The sequence below is a fragment of the Alosa pseudoharengus genome, unplaced genomic scaffold, assembly GCF_046254945.1.
Source record: "Alosa pseudoharengus isolate Yale_2024_CS ecotype anadromous, Long Island Sound unplaced genomic scaffold, YU_APseudo_1.1 YU_APseudo_1.1_scf_6, whole genome shotgun sequence".
Lineage (NCBI taxonomy): Eukaryota > Metazoa > Chordata > Actinopteri > Clupeiformes > Clupeidae > Alosa > Alosa pseudoharengus.
Genome location: NW_027468848.1, coordinates 40,204,648 through 40,221,093, shown reverse-complemented (window position 1 = coordinate 40,221,093; position 16,446 = coordinate 40,204,648). Strand labels below are relative to the sequence as shown.

Below are 16,446 nucleotides of genomic sequence, written 5' to 3'. Positions count from 1 at the left end.
TGGTTTTACAATATTTCACTCAAGCTTTTGGTTGGTTTAGATACAACTGGTATGCAAAATGTAAAGTAGTGGATTAACTGCATATGGGACAATAGATGCACATAGTGAATTATGTAAAGCAGTCCTATTAAAATATTTAAATAGCTTAGTCTAACTTAGGGATATTGAAGGGAATCCAGTCCAGTGCACATGTCTTTGGCAAGTAGCCTATACAGACACAGGTGAAGAACAGTCAGCCTCTGCCAGTAAGCACAACCAGATATGTACAGCCAGCTTCAAAAGCAAGCAGCCCAGACCCTAAAATTGGGCATTTATAGCTGTGAAGGTAATTCACACACAATTATTTTTCTTTCGCCAAAATATATTTGGTAACTTCTGTAGACATCCAAAATGGGGTGGGGGTTAAAATTAGTAGAGAAAAAAATCTATTGCATAAAACAGTTTTAAGTTGTCGTATGTATCTTTTTGCCGTGGTATAGTCTTAATTTTTCCATTTAGAAGTCTTGAAAAGGTCTTAAAAGTCTTTAAATTTGCACTTGGAAAATGTGCAGATAGCCTGAATATTAAGTTTTTGGCACTCAACGCATGGGAAGGAAAAACGTAATATTACGTTTTTGGCACTCAATGAGTTAGTGAATGAGATAAGTACTACTTTGCCCCATGGAGGGCTATGTCCAGTGAAGGGTGCAAGTTGCAAGACGGTGATGAGATTGATATTAATATAAATTAACAGGATATGTAAATCTTATTGGATCAGTTGCCACAAAACTGATGGAGAACTTACAGTTGTAAAGGATAAAAGTAGAGATACTATTTGTATTTGAAATGGAATAAAGCTTCAGTTTCGTAGACCCATTAACGCTAGCATTATAATGATTGTTCAAATTGATGGTTCTGTTTAAACCGCAATTGTTGAGCTATAGTTTAGTTTATACCTTAGTTTTGTGTTGTTTGGGAGAGGGTGGAGGGAGAATAAGGAAAAAAGAAAGGACGAAAGTCTGGGTCTTATCAAATCACCAACAATTTGGACATTTTAGTGAAGAGCGCCAAAGAACATGGAAGATTAACTAAACTTTGCACTGGTAAAAGAAACAAAAATAAATGTAGCCTCAAATGGTGATTAATGGGGTCCAAGTAGTTTGGCTGCCACTAGAGGCAATTTGAAATTAGTTTACAAGTTGAGCAGATGAAAACAGGTACCTGCAGTTTAGGAGTGAGTTAATGGGAGTTAAAAGAATAAGCACAACAAATTTCACATTTTCACAAATTATCCCCTTTTGACTGATTTGTGTCATATTTGGTGCATGGCTTCTATGTGCCATCATGAATGAGCCTATGAAGTTTCAGTACCAAGCCCTTTTTTAGGGGAATGCAAGCTAGAATCATTGATTCCAATGTGTAAGACGGGTAGCGGTCACACATTAATTATTAATTCACAGGATATTCAAACAATTTAGAAAGAAATATATATGTAACTGACTCACACCATGTCCTAACAGGATCCGAGCGAGCGACTGTCAATGGTATCTGTCTACACTGAATCCTTTAAATATGCCCTTCTATAATAATAATAATAATTAATTCATTCGTTTTGTATAGCGCCTTTCTAGAAACTCAAGGTCACTTTACAAGAAGGGGTGGTAGTAAGTGTGTGTGTGTGCGCAGGAGCGCTGGGTGGGATGGTGAGGGAATTAGAGGCCTAAGGCCTCAGTGAAAAGATGTGTTTTGAGGTGTTTTTTGAACAGGCCCACAGAAGAGGCACAGCGGATGTGGAGAGGGAGCTGGTGCTGAGGACGCTGGCGTGAATGTCGCCGTTTCTCAGTTTCCAAACTTATTCTCTGATTCCGAACTTATAGCCTACTCTAAACTTACCGGTTTACAGACTGTTGCCTCTGCGATTTGAAAATTAATGAATTACGAGTTGATGTTCTAACTTTTAGTCTGCATCAATTTCGCGTCGCATCTCTCGTCAGCCTGTGTAATCCGTGCCTACTCTACTATGGAACACAGACCATGCTAAACAATTGATCTGTGGACTACCAACGAGTGTACGGAACACGTACACCTTGCCTTGACACAGATTTACAGTGAACTGACCAGGTCATCCGGACTGCCCCCTCTGTTGTAGGCCTAACCTTGTTGAGGTTTCTCCTGTTTGTAGTTAGCAGCCACGCTAGCAAGCAAGCTAGGGGCGTTCCCAGCCGGACGCTCCTTTTTGCCATGACTCTCATTAAATACTCTGCAGCTGAACTTTTCAGACTTAGGACTCTGACCTCTCCGAACTGCCAGGAGGTCATTACATCTCTCTGCCTACTACGTCGCCCCGGCTACGTGCATAGGGCTGCCCGACATAAGTTTGTTTACATGGACAGTACTCCAGCTGTTCCTGCAGTTAGGTGCCATGCTTCACTGCGGCAACAGCATCAAAACAAACCACGCCCACCTACCATCAACCTGCGACCCCTGCTCTGTGTCAACAGCACTGTGACCCAGTGCTGCACTCACTAACAGGGCTGCCACATTCATGCTGCTGAACACTCGCTCACTAAATAACAAAGCCCTACTCATCTATGACTTCATGTCTGTACGGAGACATGGCAGAGCCAGCAGGTTTTTGTAACCCTCAAACAAGCTACTCATCCAGACTATGTATACATCCAAAAGCCTCGTAGCTTGGGACGTGGTGGTGGGTTAGCTGTTATTCACCGATCTGTTATACAGGTCAAAGAATTTCTAATCAACTCCACCTCATTTGAGTGCCTCCACTTTGCACTGGCTGGTGCCACACAGCTCCAGGTGGTATTTGTCTACCGGCCCCCTAAAGTCTCCACCAACTTTGTACCAGAGCTCTCTGGGTTGCTTGCCACCATCTGCCCCATGTCCCCAATGTCTATCCAACCGCAAACAGTATGTCACCCTGAAGGACATTAACTCCATCCTTGCCTCAGTTAACCATGGTGTCCCCCAGGGATCTGTACTCGGCCATCTCCTCTTCACCATATACATTCTCCCCCTGGGTCAAATTATACGTCACCACGGTCTCAGCTTCCACTGCTACGCTGTTGACACCCAACTGTACATCAGCACCAAACTCTCAACTCCGCTTTCCACCTGGACCACTTGTCAACTGTCTGCAAGAACTTAAAACCTGGATGACCTCTAATCTTCTCAAACTGAATAGCAATAGAACTGAGCTCATGGTGGTGCCTCCTAAGCCACTGCTCAGGAGGGTTGGGGATCTTCTCCTGGACGTGGATGGCTGTTCCATTGCCATATCCCCTGAAGTCCGCAACCTGGGCGTCATCCTGGACCCTACCCTGTCATTCCAATCCCACATTAAAAACACCAAAATCTGCATTCTATCACTTGAAAAAACATCTCAAGACTATCACTTGAAAGACACTCATCACCTGCTTCATCTCCTCCCGTCTGGACTACTGCAATGCCATACTCACAGGTCTTCCCTCCAAGGCCCTGGACAGGCTGCAATATGTACAGAACTCCACTCTGCAATATGTACAGAACTCAGCCAGCACTAAGCCCTGGCAGCACATCACCCCCACCCTCATGTAGCTCCATTGGTTACCAGTCAAGTTCCGCATCATTTACAAAATCCTGCTTCTCACCTACAATACCCTCCATGCTCTGGCCCCTAAATACCTTTCTGACCTACTCCACCCCTACACCCCTCTGCGGTCTCTCCTTTCCTCCAACAAGGACCAGCTGGCTATACCCCGCACCAGATTTAACTTTGGGGACAGGGCCTTTTGTGTGTCCGCACCAACTCTTTGGAACCAGTTCCCCTTCTATTGAGTCATATTTCTCATTCAAAATAACAGAGCAAAGCAAGCGACAGAAAGAAAATAGAAGCCGAGCGTCCGACAAAAGTTCTCTCAAACCTGTGCGTTGCATCATGCTGCTCGCGTCGCTTGAAAACAACGGAATTAAACGGATATCACTAATGTTCACTCGCATCACATCTGGTTAGGACATGGTGTCATGTTGAAATTATGCACATTTCCGACCTAATTCACTTCCAATACCCCAGTGTTTTCATTCCTACTTTACGTCCAGGCTATTTCTATCAAATGTAGACAGACAGATAAGTGTTGTGTCCTAATTAATTTGATAATAAATTCTTTCTGACTGAAATACCGAAGACCTAAAGACAAAGCCCTAACTATGGCTAAATACAATATATGAGGTTATATCTTTTGATTAGAGGAAAAACTCTCGAGGTTGTGTTAACAATTTACTGTTTTTGCCCTAGCTGATGACACAGAGATCTCCTTTGACCCTGATGAAATCATCACTGGCATTGAGATGATTGATGAAGGCTGGTGGCGGGGATTTGGTCCAGATGGCCACTTTGGAATGTTTCCTGCGAATTATGTTGAGCTCATCTAATACAGTAATCCAGACAATTGGCAGAACACCGATTGACCACAGGACTAAGTCACAGAATCTCTCAAAAGGAACCAGCAATGAAAGACCCCTTTTTTATTGGAAGCACCTGCACTGCAACTATGAGTATACTTCATGACAGTCATGTAATGTGAGATTATTTTCCATCTTATGTCTCACTGCTGGTGCAGTTATTGTTGTGTGTGTGCTTTCTGTTTGTTTGTTTTTTGAGTGTTCACATTTATCAGGTATGCAGCAGAAGTGAGTACACGCCCGTGTATTGTCACACACATGTCAAGTAATTAATCAGTCAACCTGGGTTTGATTCCCGCCGTTATGAGTCTGTGTCGCTTTGGATAAAAGCGTCTGCTAAATATCAGTCAATTTAACTTTAACTTTTAACTTTAATTCAAGTTTGTATCACCGTAATTACATTATTTTTAAGTTTAACATTAGGATCTGTGCTCTTATGTAAAACTAGAGATGTGGTTCCTGAAGGAAATACCTGTGCATGCAAAGTGTTGGTCGCTATGGCGTTGCTTTGGTTCCTAGCGTTTTGCTCGGGCTGAATGGAGAGAGACCGAGAGAAAGGGCTCCGCTGCGCGTTACACAACATTCTGGAGAGATGTACTACCAGTCTTCAGCAACAATTTAACTTAGCTGCACTTTGTTGAGGTGGTTGTGTTGCCTCTAAATGTACCTTTAAAACACTGCTGTTCTATTGGCTTCAAGGCAGGTGACATACTTGGCCAGGTAATAGTTGTGACTTTTTCTTCTTCAGAAACTCTTTTTTTCCAAGCTTCTGGAGATTGGACCAAACAATCAACCAATCAATCAGTCAATCAATTTGGTATATTATTGTGCAATATCACCATGAAGCTAGTCCTAATACACTTTACACATTAACAAGAAAATACAACACAACCACTGAATAAAATCTTAAATAAAATGTAAGTATAAGAGTAAAATGGATGTAATCTTGTCAGTATTGTGGTGTATTTACAGGCATTCATGGTGCCATCTATAAAGGACAACACTTGAACTCCTGTTCACCATAACACATTCCCAATTTTAACTTTGTGCATTGTCATTGAGACCATGGTTGTAGTCCCGGCCAGGTTTGCACCAAACATGCTGCTCCCCATCTAAGCCAAACAAATATAATTTGATCTCATCTGAATAAAAATGTGCTTCCAATATTCATCAGGTTTATGCTGCATTGACAGTATGCACAATGCATCCTTTGCACTCTCATTGGTCATAAATACTCAGATTTCTGTTTTCAGAGTTATACTGTGCTGTGCAAGTAATGCACAGTCTTTGGTGTCATTTTAGTATGACAGCCACTGTGACTCTTATTAGTAGTGCTATGGCACATTCTATACCTCTTCTTTTTTGCTGTGATTGTGTTGCTGTGATTGTGCTGATTTTTTTAGCTGGTCACTAATTCCTGTATCCTTTACTATCTTTGTGAAGGCTCTGAATTAGATTTTCAATTCTTCTGGCAATTCCATGGTTATTATTTCATGGAATTATAGACACATACAGATACAGCTCATATGTTCAAAACTCAGAAAGTTCTGGTGGTCACTTTATAGCACAGTAAATCACATTACATGTCAGCGATCACAGGTGTATTCACTCTTGTTGCATTGAATTTGCACCTTCAGACCTGTATTTCTAATATAGAGTTTCTAAAGTTGTTGTTTGTTGTTTTTGTTTGTTCATAAGAGGAAATACTATACATGTCAACTTGAAAATAATGCAATTATTGAGAGGCAATACCATCTTTTAATCATTTTACATATAAGTGATATTACACTGGGGTTTACTCACTTCTGTGGTATACTGTTTATAATTTGAATACTAGCCAAGTCCCAATTAAGACTTAAAATTACTATTATTTTGTAAGTATTTTCTTTGTTGTTTCTTAGTTTGTTTTCCAAAGAATGTTTAATTATTGTTCAAATCAATTTTAAATCAGTAACTTAATCAGGTAACTTGCTACATTCCTCTATTATGCAGTATCCCTATTTTGTACATCTGACAGACATAGCTATTGTTTTTTATTGTGCTCCCTGTAAATTGTGTGGCTAACATTCTGAACATATTGATCTAAAAAAAATTTTAAGGGGAAGAGTTCATCAAGTAATCATGTTGCAGTGATGCTGCTGTGGTATTTGATTTGAAAATGTAATCCACTATCAAACCATGGTGAAGTATTAGTTTCCCACTGTATTGCAGGCAGGATACATAAGGATAATATGCTTTTATTTTAGTAATGTCATTATAAGAAATGTTCTACTTGACTTCTGTTTCCTTAACGTTATGAAGTCTTTCATTATGCATTCATGTATCAGCATTTCAATTACTGTCCAGATATCTACAGCCATTGAGAGAGTATGTAGAAGATTCACAAACAGATATTAACATCATCTGTGATTCCAGTGTAAAACTATTTAAAAATTAATATTTATATGTTCAGGGCTTTGTGATCTTGAAAATCTGATGACTAAGATAAAAATAACATTTCTGAATTGTCTGTTTGGTTCAGAAATAAAGGAATCTATAAATACCTTCCACCAGTTTGAGTTATTTGACACCCAAAGTCATATTCAAGTCGATAAGCAGCACCTCAACTATCTTGTCTTTTAAAAAACATTATACTTTTGTAAATTCATCTATATTTTCATGTAAATTCATCTATATTTAAATAGATCAGGGGCTTCATTTTGAAAAACAATTGTGTAGAAACCACCCTTCATCTCATGATCTTAAATCATTTCTCAAATGATTGTACACGTGATTCAAAGAAAATGAACATACACACAAAAAAAACATTCATAAATCACTCTTTTAGATGTGCCGTGTATATATCACAAATGATCGGGAAATTGTGGCCAGTCGAATGGTTGTAGTTTTCTGACTAGTGAGCACCTCATTAATATTGTAACGTCGGCGCAAAAAGACAGTGTTCACGTTCTCCCGCGCAGGGGATCCTGGGATACGAGAGCGAACATTTGGGGGGTTTATGTCGTTATTCTCCTTAGTTTTGTGTGTAATGTTAGCGTCTTTATTGTAACATGTTTCCCTTTTAGTTCTCCCTCGTGTGTGATCCTTTTTGTGTGGGAGGCTGCGTCCTCCCCTGTATGTGTAGTGTGTGTGCGTGCTTGACCTGCCCTGTTTGCATTGTGTTCTGTGTCGGTCTGTGTCCCGGCTCTCGTTCCCAGTGAATAAACCTTTTGATTGGACAACTGTGTGGTTCGCTATCAAATCGTTACATTGGTGTCAGAAGCGACTTTCGAACATGGCCTCCGCTCAGCGAGAGAAGCTGGGAGCGGGAGACTTCACCGCTGGGTGGAGGCCCACGCAAGAGGATCCAGAGAGAGCCCTTGTAAGGGCTACTAAAGAGCTTGAGGCCTTCTATCGTTACCGCCGCCGGAGGAGAGGAGCTATCGCCGAGACCTGCCTGCTGCCATGGGAGGAGATCTGGCCAGATGAAGTGGTCGCGGAGAAGATGACGCTGGCCGCCCAGGTGACTCCACGGCGAGCCGCGACGCGTGTGCAGAGCCGAGGGAGTGCGGCGAGGAAGAGGTTCCTAGACGATGGACGGTTGGCGGAGCCGCTGAGGGCAGCGAACTCACGACGGTGGGGCAGGTTTGACGGAAATGCCGTCTGAACTTTAAAAAAAAAACTTTTGGGTGCGTGTGAGAGGCACTGTGCTGTGTGGGCGCCCGTTCTAGTTGGCCTGTTGGCCGGCGCCTTTTGAAAAAGTTTGTGTGTGGAGTTCGATAACACGACCATCTCGGGGGTCGTGCCTTCGCCGAGGCCGCGAAGGAGTGGAACGGGCCGGGAACAGAGCAGTACGGCTCTGCGAGATGGCAACACGAGGAGGGACGCCGAAGACGGTAGCTGCAGCGGGAGAGCTCAGCGCGGTCCGGTTGCTGTGGAGTCGGTGCCTGTCTGTCCTGGTCGGCGACTCGACGGAGCGGAGTGGCGTTGGCGCAGCTTCATCTGGCCCCCCTCGAACCCCGGTGCTTGGTACAGTGTCGACGGTTGTAAGGCCACCTAGGGCCCCGTCTGGAGAGGAGGAGTGCCGCGGTGTCACGCCGCGGAAAGTGCAGCCTGAGGGCGGCTGCTGAGAGGGAGCTGGTGACGAGCGGGTCGGCCACGTGGCTGCTAGCACGCCCGTACTGGATTGCTAGCAGCGTGGCGCCCGTTGAGTGAGCTCCTGCGGCGTGCACCCCACGTGAGTTGGCGGTACTGTCGCACTGAACTGAGTGGCGGGCGACGCGCGCCGACGTTAGCATGTGGCTACCTCGTGGGCATTGCCGAGGACGGCAATGGCTTGTTGGGGGAGCTGTGTAACGTCGGCGCAAAAAGACAGTGTTCGCGTTCTCCCGCGCAGGGGATCCTGGGATACGAGAGCGAACATTTGGGGGGTTTATGTCGTTATTCTCCTTAGTTTTGTGTGTAATGTTAGCGTCTTTATTGTAACATGTTTCCCTTTTAGTTCTCCCTCGTGTGTGATCCTTTTTGTGTGGGAGGCTGCGTCCTCCCCTGTATGTGTAGTGTGTGTGCGTGCTTGACCTGCCCTGTTTGCATTGTGTTCTGTGTCGATCTGTGTCCCGGCTCTCGTTCCCAGTGAATAAACCTTTTGATTGGACAACTGTGTGGTTCGCTATCAAATCGTTACAATATTATGATGAAGGGGTTATTATGATTATTGATTATTATATCAACATTAGCATATTGATGCTTTAATGAGATCAATGGCCTAACTAAAACCTTTAAAAAATAAAATATTAAAATCAATATTTATTTTAATGTCTAGTGCTGTCAGTTCAAATAGCCAATTTTGGTTGCAGGCAGCACTTACTGGTAAGAGGTTTTAGAAGTAAGATTGTATAAGGCTTTGGAATTAGGAAATAGAAAGGGCTGCCCCAGATGTTTTGCTTATTGGGTTCATAACTCACTGCTGAAATTTTAATTCTGCATCCATACACACACTTTATGACAAAAAAACTGTACGTCATGGTACAGTAGTTCTGAATATGACCCAGGGTCATAGACTGCCAGTGAGTTCACCGGGTTGGTCAGTTGTAAAGAACTTTGTTGACGTTGCATCGGATTTGAAGACACAGCTGTGCAGTTTCACGCGAGTCATCATTCCCTTGGACATTTTCAGCTGGTTGGAAATTGGACTAATTTTATTTTTTATTTTTATTTATTAATTTGTTTGTTGTCCGTCTTGTATGTCTTGGTGTCACGGGTACGCTGGCGACGAGGCCGCTCCCTCCGGCATCTATTGTCTTTGTTAGCCTATGTGTCAATGACAATGTCTTATATGTGGAGCGCTTTGGGTTGCACTCTGTGCATGTTAAATGTGCTATACAAATAAAACTGACTGACTGAAACTGACATATAAATCGGCACTAAAAACATCACTTTAAGGATATGTTTTTGGCTGGTACAGTATAGAAATCTAGTCTAGTTCGCTGGTCATTCTTCATTCATTCTGCATGTCGAGATTCGGGCTAATATCTCTGTGATTGTTTTCTTTCATGAGACTGGCAGGAGGGAAGTTGTTGAACTATGTTGAGCCTCTATGTTGAGACTATGAAGGTCTGCCAAACCTTATAATACTTCTTAGAGGAGCCTCTAATGTGAAACCTTAGTTCCTCTAGTTTAAGGTGGGTCATCACATCTTTGACCCACTGGCCATGTGAGGGTAGGAGCCTATCCTTCCATTTAAGAAGGATGAGTCGACGCGCTAAAAGAACTGCAAAGGATACTATTAGGGAGGGACACCTCTTCTGATACCACACCAAAGATGGTGGTCAGTGAGTTAGGCGTGATTTTCTGGCCACATATCTGAGACATTGTGTCAAATAATGAAGACCAAAAGTGGGCTATTGATTGGCATGAGAAAAACATATGGGATAAAGTAGCAGGTGCACTGAGACATCTTTGACAGGTGGAGTTTGTGTCAGCATAGATTTTAGCAAGTTTGCTTCTGCAGAGATGCAGACGGTGTAGGACTGTAAACTGTAGTAGCCCATGCACAGAGACGATTTATGAACTCTCTCAATTGCTGCCTCCCAAATTTCATCAGAAATGGCAAACTGTAATCCATCTTCCCATGCACATTTAACATGACTGAGAGACAGGCTGAAAGTTTCTTGAATCAAATGGTAAAGCTTGGAGATACACCCCGATCAAGGGATAAGCAGCTGTGTATGGTGCTGGTAGTTGGGGCTAATGGGAAGGATGAGAAGTTTTGTGCAAAGTCTCGAATTTGTAGGTATCTAAAAAAGTGTGATCTCGGAACGTCATATTTTTTGACCAGGAAATCAAAAGACATAAAAACTGAATCACGGTATAGGTCAGCAATGCTTTTCAGGCCCTTCCGGGACCATACACGGAAGGCGGAGTCCAGGAGGGCAGGTTTGAAAACAGGGTTGCGGATTATAGGGATCAATGAGATTGTGTGCTTGTAGCCAAAATGAATTCTGAACTGTGTCCAAATGCGAAGGGAGTTGGGTGGAACAAGGGCTGTTTGGGTGGCTTCTCCTACTGAGTGGCAACTGGTCCAAATGCCTGTCGCTCCATGTGGAACAAAATAAAGTCCTGGCGACGTCCCCTAAAGGTCCCCTGGCGAACGTCACCTCCTCGACATTGTGTAGGGTTCCCTTTACGTCCCGCGGACCTCTGTTCGGGAGGTCTAAAAGACATCCACGAGACTTTGAGAGGACGTCCTGTAATGGTCACCGTGACGTTATGCGCGCAACGTTTATGTTTCCGCGATGGTAAAAAAAAAAAACATGAAGCGTGATTTGGTATGGTATTACATCCTGTAAGTCTCAGCGTTGCTAGGAGAGAGGTAGACGGAACATGAACACACATTATTGACTTGTTCTACAACTACACAATCATCTTCACTCACCTCATATTTTCACGCATGTATGAAATCACATCCTCCGAATGCATTACACTAATGATGAGTAGACATGGACATTTATACCGGGCTAGGATGTGCTGCTTTCACATCTACGGTGTCATTTTCTTAATAAACTAATACGACGTTTTAATGGGCATATCCCGTAGCATATTGTTCAAAACATCATCAGAGTAGGCCTAGGCTAGCCTAAGATAAATTGTTCAAACCATATTGTTTCAAAATATTAAAAACTAATAATAGCCAAAAATACTAAATGAATCGCAATGCATGCTGGGAAGCAAAACTCAACATGAAATAAAGTAGGCTACATGAAACATAACTAGAATGCATTGACGTTATAGCCTATCCACTCGTTTTCTTGGATCTGTGATCAAACAGGGACAGCCTTTAAATGTAAGCCTATCTTCCTGGAACATTGCAGATAAAGAAAAATGTATCGTTTTCTCTAAGCTATATGAATGCTCTTTGTAGCCAACTTTAAGATGAAATAAATAGATTCCAGATGTTTCTATTCTAAATCATTGTTTTATTAATAAACAGTAAGGCTCTGGTGAGGCAGAGAGCTTCTGCTCCTTGTCAGAAATCTCATCGGATATATGCACTCTTTGCTGTTTCCACAAGAAGCTGCTGTAACATCGGGGACAGCTATGCGTGACACTTTTAAACGTGAGCATGCGTCAAATAAATTACAATGACATTTAAACAAGTCATGAAGAAGCGGTAGCCTATCCTTAATTCTTCTGCAATGTAGGCCTAGAGCTAGATCGTTTTGCTTTACAAATTAAGTAGTCACTTCTGTTGCTAGACAACCCTAAACAAATACGTGGTCTGTTTTTAACATTTCTCTACTTTTATTGCATCGTATTTACAGCTCCAAAAGTCGGTTCAGTCCCAATTCGGCCGTGTGTGTGTTTCTGAAAATAAAACAGATAATAAGTACGTGACTACGTTAAATAAACCACTGCCTATTTAGAGCATGTTACATGCATCACGTAATGCCAGTTATCTGAAGAAATGCGCATTGTAGGCTAAGCTAGACGCTAACAGCGACTTTGCTAACGTTACACCAAGCATCACATCAGCTAACAATTTGATAAAATCCCTTCCCTAGTTTGTAACGTAATATGTAATATGCAGACATGCTGAATTATGTAGCACATACATTTTGAGTTTAACGTTAATAAACCTTTTCCCAGTTTATGAAGTTGTGCGTCTATATGAGCAAAGTAGACATATGGTTCTACTTTGCTCATAGACACACAACTTCATAAACTGTATGATATGTTGCCTTAGACTACGGTAGGCTAATACAGCTACTGCTAGAGACTAGATAGATAGATACTTTAGTCATCCCCAGACGTGTAACGTGAAGTCGTGCATGGATGTGATGTCTCCGTCCTGCAGGCGGTCGCCAGAGCGCTCTCAACTCCGCTGCCATGTGTGAATAAACAAACTTCCCCCCCATGTCCCCGGTATAACGTTATTGTCGGGTCCTTAGGAGGTATTTGAAATGACCAAATGCAAATGTCATCCGAGGGACCTGACGGTGGCGTCCCCAGAAAGTCCTGCACCGGACGTCACGCAATAACCAAACGATAACTTGCTCCGGACGTCAATAAGGTCACCGGAACGTCCACTAGACAACATGACGTTCGGGACCAATCGGGGACGTCGTGAATGTCGGTATAAGGTCCGGGGGACGTCCCGTGTTTGTCGGCTTTTTCGTTTGCGTTTTTTCTCAATCACTTTGGAGGGTCATAGAAAAATGTCTTGCTGGCGAGGGAGGGTCACGTCTTTTTTGACTAACGCTCCCAAAACTCCTCCGGTAGCCCCTTAAATAAATAACGAACAGTCCCAATTGATTATAGCCTGTAGGCCTACACCAGCAATTGTTGAACATTTAACTGTACAGGACATTGACGGTAGCCCAGCCTAACAAGCAGATGTTGCAAAAGACATCAAAAGACACAATTAATCAGAAATAAATAATGTAATCTGCATCGCTTTATTTAACAAACTGCAAGCAACAAGAGGGTTGAGTTCGCTGTGAGGCCAAACCCAAGAGCAGAGCCTATCTGTTAAGCCACTCGATAGGCTATATGGTAACGAGCTGTGTGCGCCTGGAAAGACAATAGAAGATGCTTTCTGAATAGCACAGCGAAGACGGCTCTGGTCATCCCATACCCTCCCCCCACTTCCTGTAGCCTATATGACTTGTTGCCGTTTTGGGACATTAAAGGAACACGCCGCCCAAAATCAGTAGTAATATATGTTCTTACCTTAACTTTCACGAGTTGAGTCATACCTCTCCCGCGCCGGTAGGTGCACTCAAAGGCTCTGTCGCGTGGCGCGAATGTGTTAGCATGTTGCTATGCTAGCGGGCTCTGCCGTGGCCGTAGAGAGAGGAACATATCAGTAATCAAACACCTCCACGTTTTCCCTACTTAAATACAGTTGCACGAGTAGTTGATAAAAATGTGTACGTCACACAACATGAAACGTGGCGATTTTCCAAGCGAATAAACAGGAGAACTACAATGTGTGGCGCAATAGCACTTGGGAGTACTTCGACCTAGCGTGGTAATATTATTAACACCTAATTGTAGATCCTATCCACCACAGAGTTTAGAATCCATGCTGGATCGACTCTCAGCCTCTCCCTCCCCTCTGAGCGAGAGAGAGGCACACACACTAGAGATGCGCTGATGGGCTATTATTTCAACCATAACTGCATAGCAAAACTTATCATCAATCAGCCATCCATCAGAAGTTTGTTGACCAATTTTCAAAACCGCACCCGCCCACCATCCGTTGGTTGTTTTAATGTAGGCTATATGGGTGATGCAGCGCTGCTGACGTGAGGCTAGAAAGCCGTTGCCTGTTCTAGAAAGACTGATCTAATGCAGCAAATATATTAAAAGGCTAAAGTCGTACATTGGCTATGTTGTAGCCTATCCCCAGAATATCAGCAACAAACTCAGTCTCTGTCGCGCAAAACAGTCTCCAAATAAAACGCACATCGGCCTGTTGCCTATTCTGCCAGCTTGTGACAATATATCGTCCAAAATGCTTGATTGCATTGCATTTTTAGCTAAATTTTCATGTACCACATCAGCATTTTTGTTCAGTGAATCTTTTGTAAATTGCTTTACAATTACCGTCGGGCCCTTGTCAGCAGACTTCGGCTTGCCTCTTGCCACTATTCACTCCTTTTCTTCCGATGTCATTTCTGAGTCATCTACAGATGTTTACACACATTCACCTCCCTAAATAGAACCAACTTGACGTTGACTTCAACCTGTGTTATATCCTAGATGAGACTGCCTGGGTTATTTTGTTTAGATATTAGCCTATATATAAAACACATAATTGTAGCCTACCATTCAGGGAATAGGCATTTAAAAGAGAGACAGAGAGTGATATGACTCAGAAATGACATCGGGCGATGGCAGTGCGAGATGTTCAGAACGTAAGAGCTAAAACTTCTACAAACTCAATAACATCCTCAGCGGAAAAAGAAGGTAAGAAAAATAGTCAGAAAACTTAGATGTGTAAGGCAAGCAAGCAAGTTTGACGGTTGTTACTAAAAATGTGAACATGCACGTTGCACTGTTGTGCGGTGGACTTTCAGAATGAATGGAGTCGGAGTTTCTTTAATATCGAGGCGTCATATTTGTCCGATGGCCTGCTATAAAATGAATTGCGATGTCTGTCTGAAAAAGACGCGCTCGTGCAGTCAAAATGAATGGGAGTCTTCAGAACAGGCTTGTCAGTCAACCTGACATAACAGTATGTAAAGTAGCCTATAATGTGAATGACTTGTTATTTTATCAAGGATTTCTTTCTTTTTGCAAAAAATAAAGTACAATAGGCATTAATTATGTGGCAAATTGCGTTTTTTATTACAATGATAAAATTGTAAAAGGACGTGACCGAAGCTGAGGCAAGCCAGGCAATAGGCCTATAGGCCCGACGGTAATTGTAAAGCAATTTACAAAAGATTCACTGAACAAAAATGCTGATGTGGTACATGAAAATGTAGCTAAAAATGTGGAGAATGCAATGCAATCAAGCATTTTGGATGATATATTGTCACAAGCTGCATGGCAGAATAGGCAACAGGCCGATGTGCGTTTTATTTGGAGACTGTTTTGCGCGACAGAGACTGCGTTTGCTGCTGATATTCTGGGGATAGGCCTAGCCAATGTACGACTTTAGCCTTTTAATATATTTGCTGCATTAGATCAGTCTTTCTAGAACAGGCAAGAGCTTTCTAGCCTCACGTCAGCAGCGCTGCATCACCCATATAGCCTACATTAAAACAACCAACGGATGGTGGGCGGGTGCGGTTTTGAAAATTGGTCAACAAACTTTGGTGCTGATGGATGGCTGATGGATGATACGTTTTGCTATGCAGTTATGGTTGAAATAATAGCCCATCAGCGCATCTCTAGTGTGTGTGCCTCTCTCTCGCTCAGAGGGGAGGGAGAGGCTGAGGGTCGATCCAGCATGGATTCTAAACTCTGTGGTGGATAGGATCTACAATTAGGTGTTAATAATATTACCACGCTAGGTCGAAGTACTCCCAAGTGCTATTGCGCCACACATTGTAGTTCTCCTGTTTATTCGCTTGGAAAATCGCCACGTTTCATGTTGTGTGACGTACACATTTTTATCAACTACTCGTGCAACTGTATTTAAGTAGGGAAAACGTGGAGGTGTTTGATTACTGCTATGTTCCTCTCTCTATGGCCACGGCAGAGCCCGCTAGCATAGCAACATGCTAACACATTCGCGCCGCGCGGGAGAGGTATGACTCAACTCGTGAAAGTTAAGGTAAGAACATATATTACTACTGATTTTGGGTGGCGTGTTCCTTTAAGCTTTTTCACGTTAAGCACCCCTCCCCCACCCCCTTCTTTCACAAGCAGTGGGGGAGGGGTAGACAAAGGAGGGTTCTCCGTGCTTCTGTCGTTTGGCGACAATCCGGTGCAACCAGGCCAGGACAGATATTTTAGAGAGGAGAGACGCCGGTGCAGCTCAGATGTCTTCTTAATTGTCTTTATTCTTTAGTAAAGGTG

The 16,446-nt window shown here is 42.9% G+C and overlaps 1 protein-coding gene across 3 annotated transcripts in view; it reads left to right on the top strand.

Moving 5' to 3' along the window:
- Positions 1–6,984, top strand: part of dbnlb (drebrin-like b) — a 72,208-nt gene extending 65,224 nt beyond the window's left edge. For all 3 annotated transcript variants that reach the window (XM_076270670.1, XM_076270669.1, XM_076270668.1), the window contains one exon: positions 4,271–6,984. In XM_076270670.1, the coding sequence (XP_076126785.1) occupies positions 4,271–4,407 (137 nt within the window). In that variant the 3' untranslated portion in view covers positions 4,408–6,984. The remainder of the gene's footprint in view (positions 1–4,270) is intronic.
- The last annotated feature ends 9,462 nt before the right edge of the window (positions 6,985–16,446 follow it).